This window comes from Canis lupus, chromosome 1 (genome assembly GCF_003254725.2).
Source record: "Canis lupus dingo isolate Sandy chromosome 1, ASM325472v2, whole genome shotgun sequence".
Taxonomy (NCBI): Eukaryota; Metazoa; Chordata; class Mammalia; order Carnivora; family Canidae; genus Canis; species Canis lupus.
This window is the reverse complement of record NC_064243.1, coordinates 112,976,669-112,997,259: the sequence shown is the minus strand read 5'-3', so window position 1 is coordinate 112,997,259 and position 20,591 is coordinate 112,976,669. Positions and strand designations below refer to the sequence as shown.

General features: G+C 41.0%; 1 protein-coding gene across 3 annotated transcripts in view; it reads right to left on the bottom strand.

Moving 5' to 3' along the window:
- The window catches only part of LOC112645437 (cytochrome P450 2G1), a 49,886-nt gene continuing 29,295 nt past the window's right edge, over positions 1-20,591 (bottom strand). The window contains exons 1-9 of one of the 3 annotated variants that reach the window (XM_025424913.3): positions 10,119-10,301; positions 9,380-9,542; positions 7,857-8,006; positions 6,486-6,646; positions 6,061-6,237; positions 5,141-5,282; positions 3,425-3,612; positions 3,162-3,303; positions 1-652 (exon numbers count right to left, since the gene is read on the bottom strand). In XM_025424913.3, coding sequence (XP_025280698.1) covers positions 471-652; positions 3,162-3,303; positions 3,425-3,612; positions 5,141-5,282; positions 6,061-6,237; positions 6,486-6,646; positions 7,857-8,006; positions 9,380-9,542; positions 10,119-10,298 — 1,485 coding nt within the window. In that variant the 5' untranslated portion in view covers positions 10,299-10,301 and the 3' untranslated portion in view covers positions 1-470. Of the gene's footprint in view, positions 653-3,161; positions 3,304-3,424; positions 3,613-5,140; positions 5,283-6,060; positions 6,238-6,485; positions 6,647-7,856; positions 8,017-9,379; positions 9,543-10,118; positions 10,302-20,591 lie in introns of those variants that run through there. The other 2 variants (XM_035702675.2, XM_049111258.1) reach the window with 2 other exon arrangements.

Here is a 20,591-nt window from a genome sequence, read left to right as displayed (position 1 = left end):
GATAATTAGGAAGAATGGTCAACTACATTTGGGTCACTATCACATAAAGACAGAATCTACAACAAGAATTTGGTGGATACCAGAAACACACGTAGAGGGGGCTGAAATCTTGGACAGTGCATTCCTTTTCCACTGGATGCAGCTGATGCACATCTCTATATTTGCAGGTGACCCTCACTGACCCGCAGTCCCATGACAGTAGGAATAGTGCCTTCTCTTTGAGCTGTTGTTGGGATTTTTTTTTTTTAGATTTTATTTATTCATGAGAGACAGAAAGAGGAAGAGACATAGGCAGAGGGACTCGATCCCAGGACCCCGGGATCACGACCCTAGCCAAAGACAGACGCTCAACCACTGAGCCACCCAGGTGCCCTGTTGTGGGAATTTACGGAGATGATGAGGTGGTGCACTTGTACCGGTGGACAGAGCTCTGTTCTCTGACGGTTCCTTCTGCGCCCAGTAGGGGGCGCTCAGCGGGCCTTGAGGCAGAGCTCGTAAGTCGGAGGGATGTTGCCAAAGCCTGAGACCCTGGGTGTGATGTCGATGTCAGCAGGCGGCACCAGCGAGTGTAGAGAGAAGTTCTGAAGGATGGAGGTGAAGTAGAGAAAGAGTTCCATGCGGGCCATGGCCTCACCAAGGCAGATACGCTTTCCTGTGGACGCAAGAGAGGGTGGAAGAACGGCTCATATCTGTATTGCTATGAGGAGGGCCTGGGGAGCGTTCTGGCCTCATCACATCTCAGAACGTCCGCAGCATCTCTGGGGTCATGATAATACCATATCTACTTTGTGGGGTTATTATAAAGACTCAGTGGGCTCCGCTAGGATCTGCCACTTATAGGGGCTCAACACGTGGCAGCTACTTCTCTAATGGCTTGGTTTCATCAGATCCCACGATGGAATGGTTCTAAAAAAATCCTCGAATTTAGGGACACCTGGGTGGCTCAGTGGTAGAGCATTTGTCTTTTGGCTCAGGTTGTGATTCCGGTGTTCTGGGATGGAGTCACCCATTTGGCTCCCCGCAGGGAGCCTGCTTCTCCCTCTGCCAGTGTCTCTGCCTCTCTTTCTGTGTCTCTCATGAATAAATAAATAAAATCTTAAAAAAAAAAAAAAAACCCTTAAGGGGCACCTGGGTGGCTCCGTGGTTGTGTCTGCCTTTGGCTCAGGTCTTGATCTCCAAGTCCCACATCGGGCTCCCCACGGGGAGCCTGCTTCTCCCTCTGCTTATGTGTCTGCCTCTTTCTCTGTGTCTCTCATGAATAAAAAAAGAAAAAAAAATATTGATTTTGAAGTTTCTGTTCATTTAAATTTTTCAAAGGTTTATCAAATGCCTACTAGGTGCCAGACACTGGTGAGGAAAAAAAGAATAGAAAAGAAAGCTCACACTTAAATAATGCTTACTATTTGTTGGTCATCCTTTCAATGGTTTGGAGAAATAAATCTCCATTTTACAGACAGAGAATGGAAGTAACTCACCTATGACTCTACACTTTATAAAGAGAGGGGAGGGGTAGGTCCTGTTTCCTAACCACTGCACTGACTCAATATGGCTTATACTTAAAATACTATTATAAGGGATTATGTCATGGGTCACAAGCTACTGTTCATTAGGCAAATCCACCTGCTGCCTTTTTTTTTTTGTACTGCCTGCAAACTGTTAAAAAGAAAACCACAGGCCCCAAATAAAGTCACTTATGTTAGATCGAGTCATCAAACCAGAATCAAAATCTAACCTTATTGCAGTTTCAACCTCGCCCAGAAATGTAGTCTTAACTATTTAGTCAGAGATTTTTTTGATCAACATCAGTGAAGTGATCTGTCACATGTGCCCTCTCCAACCCAAAGGAAGATGAGGTAATCCATCTAATAAGATCTTGCCATCTGCAATGACATGGGTGGAACTAGAGGGTATCATGCTAAGCAAAATAAGTCATTTGGAGAAAGACAAATATCACATGATTTCACTCATATGTAGAATTTAGGAAACAAAACAGAGGATCATAGGGCAAGGGAGGAAAAAATAAAACAAGATGAAATCAGAGAGGGAGACAAACTACAAGAGACTCTGAACTCTAGGAAACAAACTGAGGGTTGCTGGAGGGGAGGGAATTAGAAGGGATGCAGTAAGAGGGTGATGGGCATTAAGAGGGGCATATCGGGGCACTTGGGTGGCTCAGTTCGTTAAACATCTGTCTTCAATTCAGGTCATGATCCTCCGGTCCTGGGATAGAGCCACACATCGGGCTCCCTGCTCAGTGTGGAGCCTACTTCTCCCTATCCTCCATGCTTGTGCTCTCTCAGTCGCTATCTCTGTCTCTCTCTTTCAAATAAATAAAATCTTTAAAAAAAAAAAGGAGGGAATTTGATTAATGAGCGCTGGATGTTATATACAACTGATGAATCACTGAACTTTACCTCTGAAACTAATGACACACTATACATTAATTAACTAAAAAAAAAAAAAAAAAGCTCCTGCCCTTCCTCCAGGGGATTGTGACCTTTCCTTTAACAAGCCTTTCGTTTCTTTTGCTAATAACTTTTTGCTCCCCCTTCCCATAAAGAACTTCCATTTCTACAACTCCCAGGCTCCCCTCTACTAACCAGGTGGAATGCTGCTTGATTCATGAATCATTTAATAAAGCCAATTATATATTCAAATTTACTCAATTGAGTATTTGTTCTTTAACAAAACTAAGGATTCTTTTCTCATCTTTAAATGGTTGAAAACAATTGAAAGAAAAATAGTATTTTGTGACATGTGTGAATTCAATGAAACTCAAGTTTCTATGTCCATAAGTGAAGGTTTTTGGCATCACAGACATTCTCATGCATTTTCATACTGTCCATGGTCACTTCTGCAGTACTATGGGGCAGCTGAATAGTTCAGATTGCATAGTTCAGACTGAGACATTATGGGTGGTGAAATTTAAAATATTTTCTATTTGATCCTTAACAGAAAAAGTTTGCTGATCTCTGTTTAGTGCTATTCCTTTTCTAATTATCAGAGTCAGTGGTTTTAATATGATTCTGGGATTCTGGGAAATAACATTCAACTTCCCATTCAAACCTGAATGTCAAATACAGACCAATGGTTGGGGTGAGGGTTATATCTAGCATGTTCCTGGGGGTGGGGAGCAGGGGACTCAGACCATAGAAACCTACCAGAAGAAAAAGGTACAAAGGCTTCATTCTTCTTGAAGCGGCCCTGCTCATCCAGGAAGTGTTGTGGATAGAAGGCATCTGGGTAGCGGAAGTATTTGGGGTCTTTGAGAACAGAGCCAAGCAGGGGGAACACATCAGTACCCTGGGGTGAAAAAGGGGGACAGTTAGGAGAAATCAATGTTGGAAGATGGAGCAGGGAACTAGGAAGAGAGGGGAGGGAGGTGGAGGGAGAAGGAAAGGGTAACAATGAGACCCAACTCCACCTTGGGCAGAAGGTAGCCTCGGAAATGAGTGTCTCGGATAACATTATGGGGGACACCCATGGGTACGATATCTGTCAGTCTCTGTATCTCATGGATCACAGCATCTGTGTAGGGCATCTTGGCTCTGTCATCCACACTTGGGATCCGGTGTGGTCCAATCACCTGGTCAATCTCTTCATGGATCTTGGCTAGAAGGGGCCAGAAAACATAGCAGACAAGGACACAGGAGGTGTTTATGGAGGTCAAGGCTAGGCTACGGGTTTGTATCTTTAGTACCTGTGGATTCCAAGGGACCACACCGTGTATGTTTGCATTGCCTCTTTATTCTTAACACCTGAGACATTGGTGGGGTTAAAAAATACTCATCAGCCTACTAGGAGGCACACAGCTTGGGAGCCTTCCATGCCTGCTGGGATGTTTGGTCTTTATCTTAAAAGATCTAAGGAGCAGGGCAGTGTCCTGGTCCCAGATGAGCTGTCATACAGGTTTTTAGCAGGATGGGGAAAAGGTACAAAACCAGGACAGGACTGAAGCAAGTGACAGCAATTATGAAACAGGAATTAAGAACACTATTGGTGTAGTTACCCCTCCCTGTACTTCCTGGATTAGTGACTTTGAGGCAAATGACTTTACCTTCTGAGTCTCTGTTTCTTTACCCTCTAAATGGATGTGATTGTCCAACAAGCTCATAGAATTGTAAAATTTACATAAAATCCAGTGTGCAAGTAACTAGAACAGTGCCTAGCACATACCAGGTGTCCATTAAATATCTGATTATTTAGATAGTTAGTTATTGTTATGAATATTATTCTTATTTAGATACTTAGTAAAACACAACTTGGACAATGGGGGAAAAACTAGTAAAGTTTGATGGAAACAAGTTAGTATTTTCCATCTTCTATACCAGGAGAAATTTGTTGGCTTGTTTTGGGGGAAGACTTTATTTGTAAGTTTCTGCATTAGAAGAGAGAACTGTCAAAATTGGGGGTTTTCCTTAAGCAAAGAATGAGTTCCTCATCACTAGTTAACCAACGAGATCAGATTTTAATTTATTGGAGATGGATCCTATTGGATTCTGGCACTACAGTCAGCTAAATAATGACCATCAAAGATATCTACCTCCTAATCCCTGGAACTTGTGCATGTTACCATAGAGGACAAAAGGGACTTTGAAAACATTATCAAGTTAAGGCTCTTAAGATGGGGAGATTATCCAGGTTGGCCCTAAATATAATTACAAGTGTCTATATAAGTGCAAAGCAGAAAGGTCAGAGTCAGAGGAAATATGGCAATTGAGGCAGAGAGATTTGAAGATACTACGCTGCTGGCTTTGAAGATGGAAGAAGGGTCATGAGCCCAAGAATGCAAGGAATACACTCTTGATGCTGAAAAGGCAAGGAATCTAATTCTACCTTGGTTCCACCTAGTGAAAGCCCGTGTGAACTTCTGAAATCCAGAACTATAGGATAATAAATCTATGCTACTTTAGGCTACTAAGTTTCTGGTAATTTATTACAGTAGCCATAGGAAACTAACACAGGCACAAAGTAGAAGATTAATTAAATGACCTTCTAAATCAGAGATTGTAAGATCCCATAGCCTGAGATTCTTAAGTGTGAAGAGTGTAGGGCCCTGGGTTTCTAAGGTTTCAAGATTATGTATTCTTCCTCCTTGGGAGTGAGAGTCACCAGGTAAGCAGCTCAGGTGGACACTCACCTTCTACCTCAGGATGCTTCATCATTAGCAGTAATCCATAACGTAGTGTAGAGCTCACAGTCTCTGTGCCAGCAAAGAAGAGGTTGAGAGTGGTCAGGACCAAGTTCTTGAGGTTGAATTCTGTGTGGGGATTATTTGTATCCTGAAAACAAGAGGGATAGGACACAGAATCACCCTCTTCTGTCATTATCTTCTTATTTTCTCCCTTTGTTAAAACACAATAGATGAGTAAACCAAATGACTATCTGGGAGAAGAAATAGCCGAGCAAAGGTCCTGGGGCAGGAGTGTGCCTGGTATGTAGCAGAACAGCAAGGAGGAGGCCAGTAGTGGTTGGAGTAGACAGTGGAAAGAATGTGAGGAGAAAAAAGTAGAGATTTGAAAGTTCTAGGACATTAAGCTATATAATTATACATTTCCAAGTTTATAACAAAAAATCAAGAAAGGTTTGTATAATAAAAATATACATAAAAATTTCTAAAATTCTAAGACTTTATGATACAGAAGTTTCTAAATTTCTATATTAAGCTTCTAAATTTCTATATCTCTAAGACTTTTAAATTTAAAGCTTAAACTCTTAAGCTTCTCAAATTCTTAAAGCCTAAGCTTCACAGATTCTAAGACTATAAATACTCATTCTGGTTTTCTTTATTTGTAAGTCTCTGGCAGTTGTAATCACAAATGATTTAAAAGGCTTAAGTTTCAAGGATCTTTGCTCCTGCAGTTTTGAGATTCAAAGTTTATTTTAAAAGTGTAAGACTTTATGTATGCCTTTACAGTTTCTAGATCTCATTTATAAATAAAAGTCAACCATGTGAAACAATGCTTGCTCTTTGGCTCCAACATGTTTGCAAATTAAAGTTGCAGGTGCTAGGGAATAAGATGATGAGAAAAAAAGGATTGGAGAAAGGGGAAGAGGTACCTGGTGCATCTTGATGAGGAAACAGTCAATGAAGTCCCTAGGGTTTTGTGGATCAAGAGATGCTTCATTGATCTTCACTCTAGAGGCAATGAAGTCCTTGAGTTCTTCTATCAAGTAGTAGATGCGATTGTGTCTTCCTGGCAAATATTGCATGATTCCAGAATACATGTCATATAGCTGTGGGGAATAGGCAAAGGGGGTTTGTCAGCAATGGGCGCCTGGGGCCAGCATAGGCATCTGGAGTCAGTGACCTGGGCTGAACATCCAGTTCTGGGTCTGAGGATTGGGTGAGTCCATTTGCTTCTTGGAGACTTGGGATGTATTGACACTTGCCTCCCAGGATTGTGGGGGGAGGATTAAGTGAGGATTGGCAGGTGATTAGTTAACTGAGATTGGGGGTGGGCAGGGAGGTAGTTGGTGGGCACCTGTGCCCAGGGTGTGCTCATCTCAATGAAACTCTCGTTGATCATTTGCAGCAGCTTCAGGAACTGCTTGTCTTCGTAGTCAAAGCGGCTTCCAAAGACGACAGAACTGATGACATTGGAGACAGTGCGGCTCAGGAAGAAGGTGGGTTCGATGGGAGAACCTGGATGATGGAAATTATCTAGGTTGGAGACAATGATTAGAAGCATGGGATGGGGAATCATTCAGGGATGGATATGAGTCCTGGCTCCACTGCCTAATAGCATGTGTTAGTTACTTCATTTTTGTGTTTTGAGTCTAGATCTCCCAGTCTGCAAATTGGTTTAGTAACCACTCAGCCTGAGGCTTCGATGTAATTATCCATGTGAAATGCTTTCACAGTCCTTGTCATGTTTAAGTAAGCACTCAAGAAATGTTGATGGAGTTTAATCATTACTTTTTGGTATTAGTATTGAACTGTATTTGTGCTGTAGAGTCACAGATTTGGGAAAGAAGTCATGCATGGGACACATTTTTTAAAAAAGGATGGCTGGATTCTGAGTATCTCTATCAATGATTCCATTTGAGCTATTCAGAAAATTCTTCTGTTGGCCTCAGCTGCACATCTAAAACAGGATCCTAGATCAGGGATCAATTTCTCCAGAACAATGCTCATATTCACAGATACACAATTTTGCAAATAATTTCTGGGGGTACATGGACATTCAAAGCCTTTACATAGACTGTTTAATCAGCATCCATGAAAACTAGGAGAAAAACTCTGATTTAGAGAAATTTATCTCTCTATACCTTATTTATTCGTATCTATATTGCTTAGCTGCTTTGTCTTTTTTCCTCTAAATCCCATTGGTTCCAGACCTTGTTTGGGGACAAGGATCAGATTCCTTAAAAAATAGAATCAAATGGGCATAGAATTTCAGATTTGCAAGATGAAAAAGTTCTAAAGATCTGTTTCACAACAATGCAAGTACACTGACAAAGACACTTAGGAATGGTTAGGATGGTAAAATTTTATATTATGTGGTTTTTATGATAATTGTATGTATGTATTTTATGTATACATATATATGTAAATTAAATTTGATCCTGTCACCAGAAAAAGACACTAATTTACATATTGCAGAAGTCCGCACATGATTTCAGGAGCTCACAAAATCCCGGAAATCCACTGATTAAATCTTCTGAACTAGTGGTCTTTAAGGGGCTTCATGTTAATTTTAACGTGGAACCTAGCTGGAAATCTCAGTAAACCCTTAGTCTTTTTCATCCTCTACCATTCTAGAGCTTTCCTCTGCCAAGGCCTATCTTCTCACTACTGAACTCTATATAGCCATTCAGTCACCTTTTAGCCCTGTCCCTGGTGGCCCCCATACCTTTGGTCTTCCGTAATTCCTCTAGTAAGAAGCCAGCCTCCTCCTGGATTCTCTCCTCAATGCTCCGCTTTCCCATTCCGAAGTCCCGAAGAATGGTCAGGGAGAAGCGTCGGAGGATCCTCCATCGTTCTCCATTAGCCAGAGCTACACCTGCCAAAATCTCTGTGTCAACCTCCTGCCTACCCTCCCCTTCCTGTGTCTAACTCTATGCTACACAAGGAGGACAAATTATGAAAGCAGTATTAGAAACAAATATTAGACTCTTGTCTCAGGGAAGCCCCTCTCAACCTCCCAGGCTTGATGGATTGATTATGGTTCCCTCCCTACAAGACTCTCAAAAACAGGAAAGGAAGTCAGGCTAGGAGTGATTGGGAGAGATCAGGAGTATTTCTTATAGGATAAAGACCTAGAACTGGATAAATAACTGGTTAGATGCATAGGAATGTGGAGGAAGGTATAAATATAATGTCATATACAGTACCCTGGAATGGAGAACTACTTCTATTTTCTATGTACCACTTGGATTCTGTAGATATATGCATACATGTACGCAGAAGCTCACACCTGTACGTCAATAGACCTACCCAAAAGGAGCTACCCTGTAGTAAGAAACATTTAGAAATTACCAGATGTACATGGATTGATAATTAATGTTTGGAAATTTAATGAAATTATTTTGGTGGCTTAATGAATGGAAGGAAGAATTTTTGACTGGGATGACTGATAATGACTGATAGTGGATGAAAGGCTCAATGGATGAGTAAAGGATTAATGGATAGATAGTTTGCGATGAATGGATAAATGATTGGAAAGATCTGTGCATTGAAAGACTAAAAGATCGGTAAATAATGTAAGGGTTAATGAATGGATGGGTGGAATGATGGATAGATGGGTAAATGGAAAATTAATTCATAGATGTACAGATAAATTGGATAGAAAGAAATTTGTACAGAAAGGCAAATTAATAAATGAATGTTTTTGGCGGATGTATGGATCAATGGAAAATTAGATAAATGGAAGGAAATATATAGCAATAGATGGGTGGATGGAAGTAGAGAAAGAATAACATGAGGCTGCTTGGAATTGCAGGGCGTGAGCAGTTAGAGATGGATATATAGGACACACTAGAAAGATATCAACCTAAATGGAGGTGGCAGAGATCTATGGGCTGGGTATGTGTGTATGTATAGAGAAATGAGAAGTAAGGTTGGCTGTAAGGGCTTCAGTGGGTACACAGTGTCATTAATCCATTAAAAACAAATAATGCAGCAGATACTGAAGAATCAGATGGTTTGGGTTGAAAACAAAATGGTTCTCCACTTATTGTGTAGTATTACCTAACGTTTCCACCCTCACTTCCTCATTTGCAAAATTAGTAAGACATTAATAGTTCTTTCAAAGGAGTCAATGCAATAATGCAGGCTATGCAACACTGCAGAGTACTTATCAAAGAACCTGGGACATAGGAAGTATATTATCATCATTTCGTTGCTGTTGTTGTTGCTGTTGTTGTTTTTACTTACCATGACCTTGGAAGTTTCGCTCTATTGAAGCCAATTCTCCACGGCCACTGAACTCATCTGCTCGGTCAACTAAGGCCTCCTTCACTGCCTCATGTCCACATAAAACAACTACTGGCCGGGGACCCATGTACACGGTGAAGATTGGGCCATACTTCTCCCTGAGCTGAGAGTGAAGGAAGGCATAAGAGAAGGGAGCTGATTGGAGCACCAAGTACAGACCAATCAAGGACTTTAGGGTGGAAATTTCAAGAGGTACAAATGTAGGTGAGTCTTGGGCTTGGAAGGACCATTGAGAAAAAAAGCACAGATGTGTTGGCTTCTATGATGCTGTGTAAGACCCCCAATGCCTCTAAAGTCTTAGTTTCCTCATCTGTAATATGGTGGACCTGGATGAGCTGAACTCCAAGATCTATGCTTCTTTCTCTGCAATGCTCAATTTCTAGAACCCTAAGATTTCATGATACTAAGTGTCAAAGTTCTAAGTCCAAAGGAGTGCACAAGTTCTTGTGTTTAAGGGTGTAAGGTGCTATGATTCCAAAGTCCTGAGTTTGTGAGAGTCTTAAGGTCCAGTGTGCCAGGAGTCTGTATTCCTAGAGTTTAAGATTTCAGAGTTTCAGTATTCTAAAGTTTATGGAGTCTAGTTTCCAAGAGTCTGTGTTTTAGATGCTAGAAGGTTATACGTGTGTGTGTCTATATAATTAGTTGCTTCCAATTCTGTGAGAAGAGTAATTAGACTTACCTTCATAAAAGACTGAAAAGTGGCATCAGTACGGACTTGCAGCACATTCCCCAGGAAGGGTATTGGTGTGGGACCAGGGGGAAGCTTCCCCCCCTTGCTGTTCCGTTTCCAGGCAATGAGGATGAGTAGACAAGACAAGGAGAGTGCCAAGAAGATGGTGAAGGCCCCTCCTAGCTCCATGGTGCCAGGTTGAGGGGTTGTGTCCAGGACACCAGATCCTGCTTAAATATGTTCTGGGAAATCAGCTGTACAGAAATCTGAACACCCTGAGATTCATGTTTTCCGGGTATGGAGGCCATTAGAGAGGATATTGCTTTATCTGGGGGAGGTGGTGGTTATATAACTTATAATCTCCCACCTGAATAAAGATGGATTGAATTCACCCAGGGAAATCCGCTGGGGCCATCCCTCTTTCTTCATATTTCCAGTCTCTCAGCTTGATCCCTAGTTCAAAAAGTCTTGGCAGGATATGGGAGGCTGTTGAACATCATTTTTAGGCTATTGCATTTAGGAATCAGACAATCTGGGTTCAAAATTCCGCTTCACCTTTTCTTCATTGGTGAGTTGCCTAACCCTCTTGGCCTCAGTTTCTGGAATCTATCAAAAATAAGGTAGTCATACTGTTTTAGAAAGTTTTTGTAGGGACATCTGGGTGGCTCAGTGGTTGAGTGTCTGTCTTTGTCTCAGTTCATGATCCTGGGGTCCTGGGATCAAGTCCTGCATCATGCTCCCTGTGGGAGGCCTGCTTCTCCTTCTGCTATGTCTCTGCCTCTCTCTGGGTGTCTTTCATGAATAAATAAACAAAATCTTTAAAAAATGTTCTTGGTAGAGAACAAAGATGACTCCTTTCTCTTTGCCAGACCCTAATTAATACTTAAAAAATATAGTGAGATGAAGATTCAGAATAGCAAAAGAAATAACTCAATTGAAAGGATTTTTAAAAAAGATTTTATTTATTTTTAGAAAGAGAAAGACAGAGTGCAAGCAGGAGGAGGAGCAGAAGGGATGGGAGGGGGAGGAGAAATAATCTCAAGCAGATTCCACACCAAGCACAGAGCCCAATGTGGAGCTCGATCTCACCCCCTGAGATCATGACCTGAGCCAAAACCAAGAATCGGATGCTCAATCAATTGAGTCACCCAGGCACCCTGAAAGGGTTTTATTCAGTCTTGTTTTTCCTCCAGGTGATATTAAATAGTGATAATCAAAGATTACTCATGTTTGTTTATCAGGACCTTGCTGGTATGTGTGTGTGTGCGTACATTGATTTCCAAAGTCTAAGATATAGAGACGATCTTTGAATCCCAGTCTCCAGAGGGGAAGACCATCTCTAGAATCATGGTGAACTGATTGTTCTCTGTATTAATCTAAGTAAATGATTTTTAACTCTTTTTGTACCAAATATTTGTAAATTTGTACTGTCCTGAAACAAAATTCTAGGGTATTATAACCTACCTATATGTGTTATTAAAATCAAATGCCCTTCTCATATGTCCTGATTCTCAGATATGGAAAATGAATCCCTTAGGGAACCTGCCAGTTTTGGAATAGGCCTGGCTGGCTGATTTGAGGCATCTTGTGTCCGAGAGAAGTGGTAGGGATTCTGGGAAAACAGAGTGACTCACACAGCACCATCTTTTAGATTTTCAATGGGCTGCTATGATGTCTTTTCTGGGATAAGAGTTAGCTCTAGGCTGCCTCCTAGGACCCTCCCAGCTCTGGCTTCTCCCTTCCATTCTGACCTTCCCCACAACACACACACACTTACACCTTCAGGACTAGTTCCTTAATTGTCTGTGATGGTGGTGGTTGAGTCTTGTCTTCCCATTCAGACAGGAAAGGAGAGGTGTCCTTAGAGCAGTCCCTCTCACCATCCCACTCTAGGCAAGAAGCCAGGAGTGAAGGCGCTTGAACTCAATGGTGTAAGCAAGTTAAAGAGTCAAAATAGCTGCAGAGAAACATAAAGAGAGGCTGATTGTGCCAGGTTTCGTGTGATGGAGATAGAGACCAAGACTAGAGAGAAACAAAGAAAAAAGAAGGGTACAGGGGAGCCCTGGCGTCAGCTCTATGCTCAGCCTGGAGTTGGCTTATTCTCCCCCTACTCCCCTCACCACCCATGCATGCACACACTCTCTCAAATAAAAAAAAATAAGTAAAATACTAAAAGAAAAGAAAAGAAAGAAAAAAGAAAAGAAAAGAAAAGAAAAGAAAGAAGTGTGCAGAGAACTAGAACTAGAGTGAGACCAAAATAGAGCAGAGAGAGGGGGAGAGTGGGAGAGAGAATGAGTCAAAGATAGGTATCAAGGAAGACACAGAGACAAAGAAAATTCAAAGAAACCAAGAGAGGGAGAGACAATCAGAAAAAAATATATATATATAGGACAGGAAGAAAAAAAAAAAGCTTCAGTGAGACTGAGAAAGAGACATATGGTCAAGGAAGAAGAGACAAGAGGAACCCAGAGAGCTAGTGCTCTCTCTCCTCTTTTCCTCCCTCTCTCATTATTAAAAAACCATTGACTCAGAGGTAGAGATGAACAGGGAGAGAGAGACAAAGACACAAAGAGATACGAAGAGAGACAAACACAGAGCAAAGTGAATGGAGAGAGAATGATTTGGGGTTCATGGGATATAAGCATGAAATGGAGCCTGGATCATTTTATGTCTAGTCACATGGCTCTCCTCTGGGACCAAGAAATACTGTGATGCTACTGAGGATGTCATTATTTATTTATTGTCATCCTGTGCCAGGCACTGAGCTGTGTGTTTGACAAGCAGGGTACCTTCTAACGCAAATGTCCAGCTTACAGGATAGGGCATATGGACAATGCTATACAGGAGGCAGCACTCTAACGTGTCTGGAGACTGACAGACATGAAGCCCCTAGGAAAGTGAACCTCCCTCTTGGAGCCTTTGTCCTCTGTATTTGGGAGATGACAATAGTACTTCCCTCATAGGGTTTTTAAAATTTGGCCCAGGATAAAGAACTCAAGTAGTGTGAGGTTTTTAGCATCATCTGACAGTTATAAAATGGCATGATTCTAAGATTCCCTGAATACACCTTGGACAGTATCTGTGCCTCAGTTTTTTTATCTAGGAAATGGGACAAATGATTGTTTGATCTTTTGGGTTTGGGGGACTACTTGGTGAGTTATGGCACACAACAAGCACTTAATAAATATCAGTTCAAATGAAAATTAGTGCGCCGCTGGGCATGAAGCCAGGATTAGGAAAAGCTGAGTGGAGAAAGGACACGGGAACCTGAAGAAATCTATTAGCCTCTCTTTTGGCTGTAGTACAAGGGAGAGTACCTAGAATTGAATACTTTTTTCTAAGGAGATAAGATTAGGGCCTGGAGAATTTCATGCATTGTCCAAGAAGACCCATTATAGGAGATGTTTTATGGGATCATTCCAAGACTGAGCTTCTTGAAGCTGGCTTTTTTTTTTTTTTTTTTTTTTTAAGATTCCATGGTTCTCAGAATCTGTTGTTCTAATGTTTGAGGATTCCAGAATTCTATGATTTTCAGTTTCAGTGTATAGATTCTTCTAGTTGGGAGTAGGGATGAGCTTTAGAAAAGGGAGGAGTTGGGACGCCTGGGTGGCTGGGCAGTTTTTGGTGCCTGCCTTCAGCCTGGTGCATGGTCCTGGAGACCTGCGATCAAGTCCCATGTGGGGCCGCCTACATGGAGCCAGCTTCTCCCTCTGCCTGTGTCTCTGACTCTCTCTGAGTCTCTCATGAAGAACTAAATAAAATCCTAAAAGAAAAGGGAGGAATGTGGAAAAAGGGGCAGGATGACCTCTCATTCCATTCTGGATGTTTTCATTCAGAGCAGAAAGGTACAGCAGGTACATACCTGTTGTTCTCAGTCACAACCAAAATAAACTTGTAGAATCTTAGGAACCAAATCCTGGATGGTGAATGCGGCACAGAGATCATTTTTTTTCTATTGGAAAGTGGGAAGGATAGTGAATGGAGCTCCAAATTTCTTTCCTTCTGCTAAGAAAAATTATTTGAAACATGTGAATAAAGAAAAAAAAATGATTTATGGGCCCTTTTCATGTCAAGTTAGGCGTATTTTCTAACAGGCCCATTTAAAGATAATCTCATCCCCAAAATGGAATGTTACTTTGTTTGCACTATTAATCAAGGTCTAAGCTTTTTACAGTTCTGCAAAACTGCTAAGTCACGATGACTATCTTTTCTGTTTGGTAGAGAAGGTGACCTTCCACCAAAATTTTAAAAAATAATAATGCCATTAAATCAGACATTAGCTAGTTTTGTATTTAACTCAGAACTTCTTTTTTTCCTATAAAAAATCCTAGTGTTTCATTTGTCTTTTTCTTTTTAAATATTTTATTTATTTTTATTTTTTTAAAAACAGTTTATTTATTTATTTATTCATGAGAGACACAGAGACAGAGGCAGAGACAGAGGCAGAGGGAGAAGCAGGCTCCATGCAAGGAGCCCGATGTGGGACTCGATCCCGGATTCTGGGATCAGGACCTGAGCCAAAGGCAGACGCCCAACCTCTGAGCCATCCAGGCATCCCAAGATTTTATTTATTTCTATTTATTTATTCATGAGAGACACAGAGAGAGAGAGGCAAAGACATAGGCAGAGGGAGAAGCAGGCTTCCTGCAGGGAGCCCTATGCAGGACTCCACCCCAGAACCCCAGGATAACGCTCTGAGCTGAAGGTAGACATACAACTGCTGGGCTACCCAAGCATTCCTCATTTGTCTTTTGAATCAGCTTTGTTTATATCTAGTTCCCTAACTAATGGATTACATAATCTTTGGCACATATTCATCTATTTTGAGAATTATGTTTTTATCATTTGAAAATTATCCTTCCTTTATTTCCCTCATTTTCTTCTTCTCTTTCTTCTTGTCTCCCTTCACTTTCCCCTCTTCACTCTATTACCTCTGTTTTCTTCTCATCTTTTTCTCTCTCTATCCCCTACTTCCCCTCTCTTTCCTCTTTCAAATACCCTCCCCTCTCTTCCTTCTTTCTACCTTAATTCACTCTCTCAACGTACTGCTTCCCTCATTTTGTCATTTCTCTCTTCTTTCTTTCTTTCTTTCTTTCTTTCTTTCTTTCTTTCTTTCTTTCTTTCTTTCTTTCTTCCTCCTCCTCCTTCCTCTATCCCTCCTTCCATCAAATAGTGTTACATGTGCACGACTGAAATGCCAAAGGAAGACAAAGAAGAGAGAGACATAATAGGACAGTAATATTACAAGAAAGGACAGTTGGGTTTTTTCCAAATGTGATGACAGACACCAAACCACAGATCCAAGAAGATCAAAAACCACCAATGGATTAAAAAAAAAAAAAACACATGTAAACATATTCTATTCAAATTTCAGGAAACCAAAGACAAAGAAAATTTTATAGGTAACCAGAAGAAAAAATGCACCTTACCTATGAGGAACAAGGATAAGTATCATAACAAACTTCTCTTAGAAATCATGCAAAGAAGAAAAAAATGGAGGGACACCTTTTGAGTGTTGGAAGAAAAAACTGTCAGGCAAGAATTCTATATATAGCAAATACATCATTCATAAATAAGGCAGAGGGCAGCCCAGGTGGCTCAGCAGTTTAGCGCTGCCTTTAGCCTAGGGTGTGATCCTGGAGACCTGGGATCAAGTCCCACATCGTACTCCCTGCATGGAGCCTGCTTCTCCCTCTGCCTGTGTTTCTGCTTCTCTCTCTGTGCGTGTGCGTCTCTCATGCATAAATAAATGAAATCTTAAAAAAATAAGGCAAAAATTGTATTAGTGATACATGGTGACAGATGGTAGCTGTACACATGGTGAGGATAGCATAATATATAAACTTGTTGAATCACTATATTGTACACCTGAAACCTAACATAATGTTGTGTGTTCACTATACTCAAATTAAAATAATTTTTAAGGAAAGGAGAAATGGAGAGTTGGTTTTTAAAAAGATTTTATTCTGGAGCAAACTGATACTGAAGACAGTAAGTCTCTCTGAGGTGGTCCACAGGTCAATACCAAGATATTATTTATGCAAATACATAATGCTCTCATTATTGTTATCTTAAATGGATTCATAAATATTTTAAAATTTTCTCCATCTCAATTGTCACTACAGTAAATAAAAATAGACCTCACCCACATAAACTAAAGCTCTTTGGGTTCCTCAATAAGAGACTAAATAAATAGTAACCTGAGAATCATCGCTTTTGAACAAAATTACTTTTTTCCCTAAAAAACACCCAAAAGCACATACACAATTGTATTTCTCTGTAATTACTGTCCCTAGTCCAAACTATTCATATTAATTCTAATTTTTAACCAAAGCAACTACTGTCTATTTCACAGAGAAAACTGGCTGTGGGGAAAGAGATAGTTGAGAACTGTCTCTCTCATATCGGCATTTCAGCCGATCAGTAAAACTTTCAATACAACTTCCTACAACCCTGTACATCCCTTTTACATCTTTTTAAGTGACAAAACAGGGGTGCCGGCGTAGCTCAGTTGGTTAAGCATCTAACTCTTGATCTTGGCTCAGGTCTTGATCCCAGGGTCTTAATCTCAGGATTTGGAGGTCAAGCCCCATGTTGGGCTCCACACTGGGTGTGGAACTTACTTTAAAAAAATTAAAAAGTTACAAAATGAACCTGTTTATTAAAGTGGCTGTAAGGGGATCCCTGGTTGGCTTAAAGGTTTAGTGCCTGCCTTCGGCCCGGGGTGTGATCCTGGGGTCCCAGGGTCAAGTCTAGGCTCGAGTCCTGCCTGGAGCCTGCTTCTCCCTCTGCCTATGTCTCTGCCTTTCTCTCTCTCTCTCTGTCTGTTGTGAATGAATAAATAAAATCTTTAAAAAAATAAAAATAAAGTGGCTATAAGTCAGAATAGCTCCATAGCATGTAAAAATAGAAATAAAATTTACGTACTTTTACAGTCATGCTTAGTAACCACTATTGCAAGATTGTGACTATCCATTAAATTTTAATGTAAGTCCAAGGTTTCAAGACTTCAGAAATTACTTCAAAATAACATACAAAAGACATTATTACTATTGAAATAAAGTTTTTCAGAATAATGATTCAATTTAATTGAATAAAAACTTACATTTTTAAATATCATAACCAATATGTGGGAAGTAATGCTAGTTTTGACCCAAACGGCTATGTGCTTGGATCTGCAAGTTATTGCCCTCACTGCTGTAACAAACAAGTCCAAAATCTCGTTAACTCAAGACAAGAAGGTTTATTTCTTACTTACATGAAACACATTCTGATGTCCCTGGTCCTAAGCTAGCTACAAAGGATATTGGGAAATGTAACCTTATATACCCATGAGAAAGAAATGGGATTGGTGAACACTTAGTCAATTTCTATCACAATGCCTTTTTTTTTTCTTTTCTTTTTTTTTTAAGATTTTATTTATTTATTTATTTCAGAGAGCGCATAAGCATGAGTGGGGGAAGGGCAGAGGGAGAGAGAGAAGCAGGCTTCCTGCTGAGCAGGGCACCCTATGTGGGGCTCAATCCCAGGACCCTAGAATTGTGACCTGAGACCTGAGCCCAAGGCAGATTGTTAACCAACTAAGCTACCCAGGCCCCTCATAATTTTCTTTTTTAAAAAAAGATTTTATTTATTTGAGAAAGAAAGCACAAGCCAGAGGAGGTGCAGATGGATAAGCAGACTCCATGCTGAGCCTGACTCGGGGCTTGGTCTCAGGACCCTGAGATCAGGACCTAAGCTGAAGTCAGATGCTTAACTGACTGAGCCACCCAGGTGCCCCTCCTTTTCTTTTCATCACGGTATTTTTTTACTGTCCTGATAGAAAGATAAATAATAGTTTCAACATGCTTTTAATTTATTTTGGAGCAGGATGATGCTTTCCGGAATGTGACACTATTTCCAAACTGGACTGCATGGGTATTTCTTCTTTCTTTTTTTTTTTTTTAATTTTTTATTGGAGTTCAATTTGCCAACATATAGCATAGCATGCATGGGTATTTCTGCTAAGAGGGTTTTGCACACAATTTCAGGGATTCCACAGAGACCCTCTAATTCTAGTTATGGACCCTAGGTAAATATTTTCCTGGCAAGAGGAATGTTAATGACCTCTCCTATAAAGAGGCAGCCAGGGGCTATAGGTTGTATCTAGGAACACCAGCCCAGAACTTCCCAAGAGATCAGCCTGCCTCAGACTCAATGGGACTCCTACCATGTGATTTAAGCTTCTCAGAGCTGAACCCATAATCCTTATATTAGTTTCCTAGGGGTGCTCTAATAAGTACTACAAACGAGGTGACTTAATACAACAGATATTTATTCTCTCACAGTTCTGGAGGCAAGTCCAAAAGCAAGGTATCAGATAAAGAAGATGATATATATATATATATATATCATATATATATATGATATATATATATTTATCATATATATATATATACGATGGAATATTACTCAGCCATTAGAAATGATGAATACCCACCATTTGCTTTGATGTGGATGGAACTGGAGGGTGTTATGCTGAGTGAAGTAAGTCAATCGGAGAAGGACAATCATTATATGGTTTCACTCCTATGGGGAATATAAAAATAGTGAAAGGGATTATAGGGGAAAGGAGAGAAAATGAGTGGGTAAAATCAGAGAGGGTGACAGAACATAAGAGACTCCTAACTCTGGGAAACGAACAAGGGGTAGTGGAAAAGGAGGTGGGCAGGGGGATGGCATGACTGGGTGACGGGCACTGAGGGGGGCACTTGACGGGATGAGCACTGGGTGTTATACTATATGTAGGCAAATCGAACTCCAATAAAAGAATATACAAAAATACTCCACTATATACTACATTCAAACAAACAAACAAACAAACAAACAAACCAAAATCAAGGTATCAACAGTGCCATGTCCTCTCTGAATGCCCTAAGAGATGATTATTGCTTAACTATTCCTAGCTTCTGGTGATTGCTAGCAATCCTTGGTGATCCTTGGCATTATTCCAATCTCCACCTCCATCATCACGACATTCTCCCTGTGTGTGCATGACTACACATTGTATTCTCTCTGTGTCTGTGTCTCTGTTTTCTCTTCTTATAGGATGCCAGCCATTGGATTAGGGCCTACCCTAGTCCAGTAGGACCACATCTTAAGTAACTGTATCTGCACAGACCCTGCTTCCAAATAAGATCACATTTTGAGGCTCTGGATGGGCATAAATTGGAGGGTATGTACTATTCAACCCAACACAATACCATATCCTTCTTCTGATCCTTTACTGCACCCCATGCACATAATCTCCTGGGACACCTCCAGCAGGAAACCAGCCTCCTCCTGGATCTGCTCTTTTTCCCATTCTTCTTGAATTTTTTGCAGAAAATTCAAGAAATAGTGAAAGATCTTCCCATGTTCCCTGTTGACCAGTTGCATCTGCTAGCACCTTAAGGTCTGGTTTTGTTTCTTCTCACTCAAAAGCCAGGGTTGGGGACATGCTAGGAGCTATCTTAGATCCTTCTTTTAGGAATCTCCCTCTTTCCTTCATGTGCCCAGCTTCATGGCCAGCCATGCTGTAGGAAGAGTGGAGTGGGGGCAGCGACAGACCCTTGTATCAGATTTTTGAGGGGCCCCTTCTTCTTTACTCTCTTTCTATCCCTCACAGCCCAGGAGGCTGAAACCCGGGATAGGAGCCCTTCCAGTAGAGAACATAGAGTGGTGGCTCAGGCAGTGATAGGGAGTGAGCATATGTGTTGGGATGAGACTGGTGTATGAGTGATGAGGAAAAGCCCAGCCTAGGTCATCTGGAACTGCCTGGAATCCCGTTTTTTTATTCTTCTTGCTGTGCCTTCTCCCCATAAGAGCCCAGCTCATTGGTCCTTCCCACTCTTCCTCTTTTCTTCTAAAATTGGACAAAGAGACCAGACCTCAACATTCTCATTCCTAAAAAAAAAAAAAAAAAAAAAAAAGATAGCTCAGGACTCAGTGATAGGGTCACACTGAGAGGGAGGGAAAGTGAATCGGTTAGTGTGGAATGTCCTGATGAAGGTGACATGGAGAGGGGGAAGGATCAAAGCTCGTAGGGATAGATTCAAACAAAGACTGGGTGGAAGGATGTATTACTGAATGATGGAAAGGAGGATGAATGGTTGGGGGGATGGATGGATGGACAGCAGGATGGGTGGACAAATGGAGAAGAATCACGGGATGTGGGTGAATTGATGGATAAGTGAATGGGAGGGTGGCAATGGCAAATATGTAGAGGGTTGCCTGTACTGGTGAAGGGAAGGATGAAGAAATAAATGCACTGAGAGATGGATGAAAGGATATAATTATTGAAGAGTGGACAGATGGCTAAATGGATGCCCAGTAGGAGAGAGGAATGGAGAAGTGTAGGATGAGTGTATCAGAGGACAAAGGATAGAAAAATGGATGGTACTGGAAGCCAGTACTGATGTTTGCCTTGTTGGATGTGAATGGAAGGAAGTATGCCTGGATGAT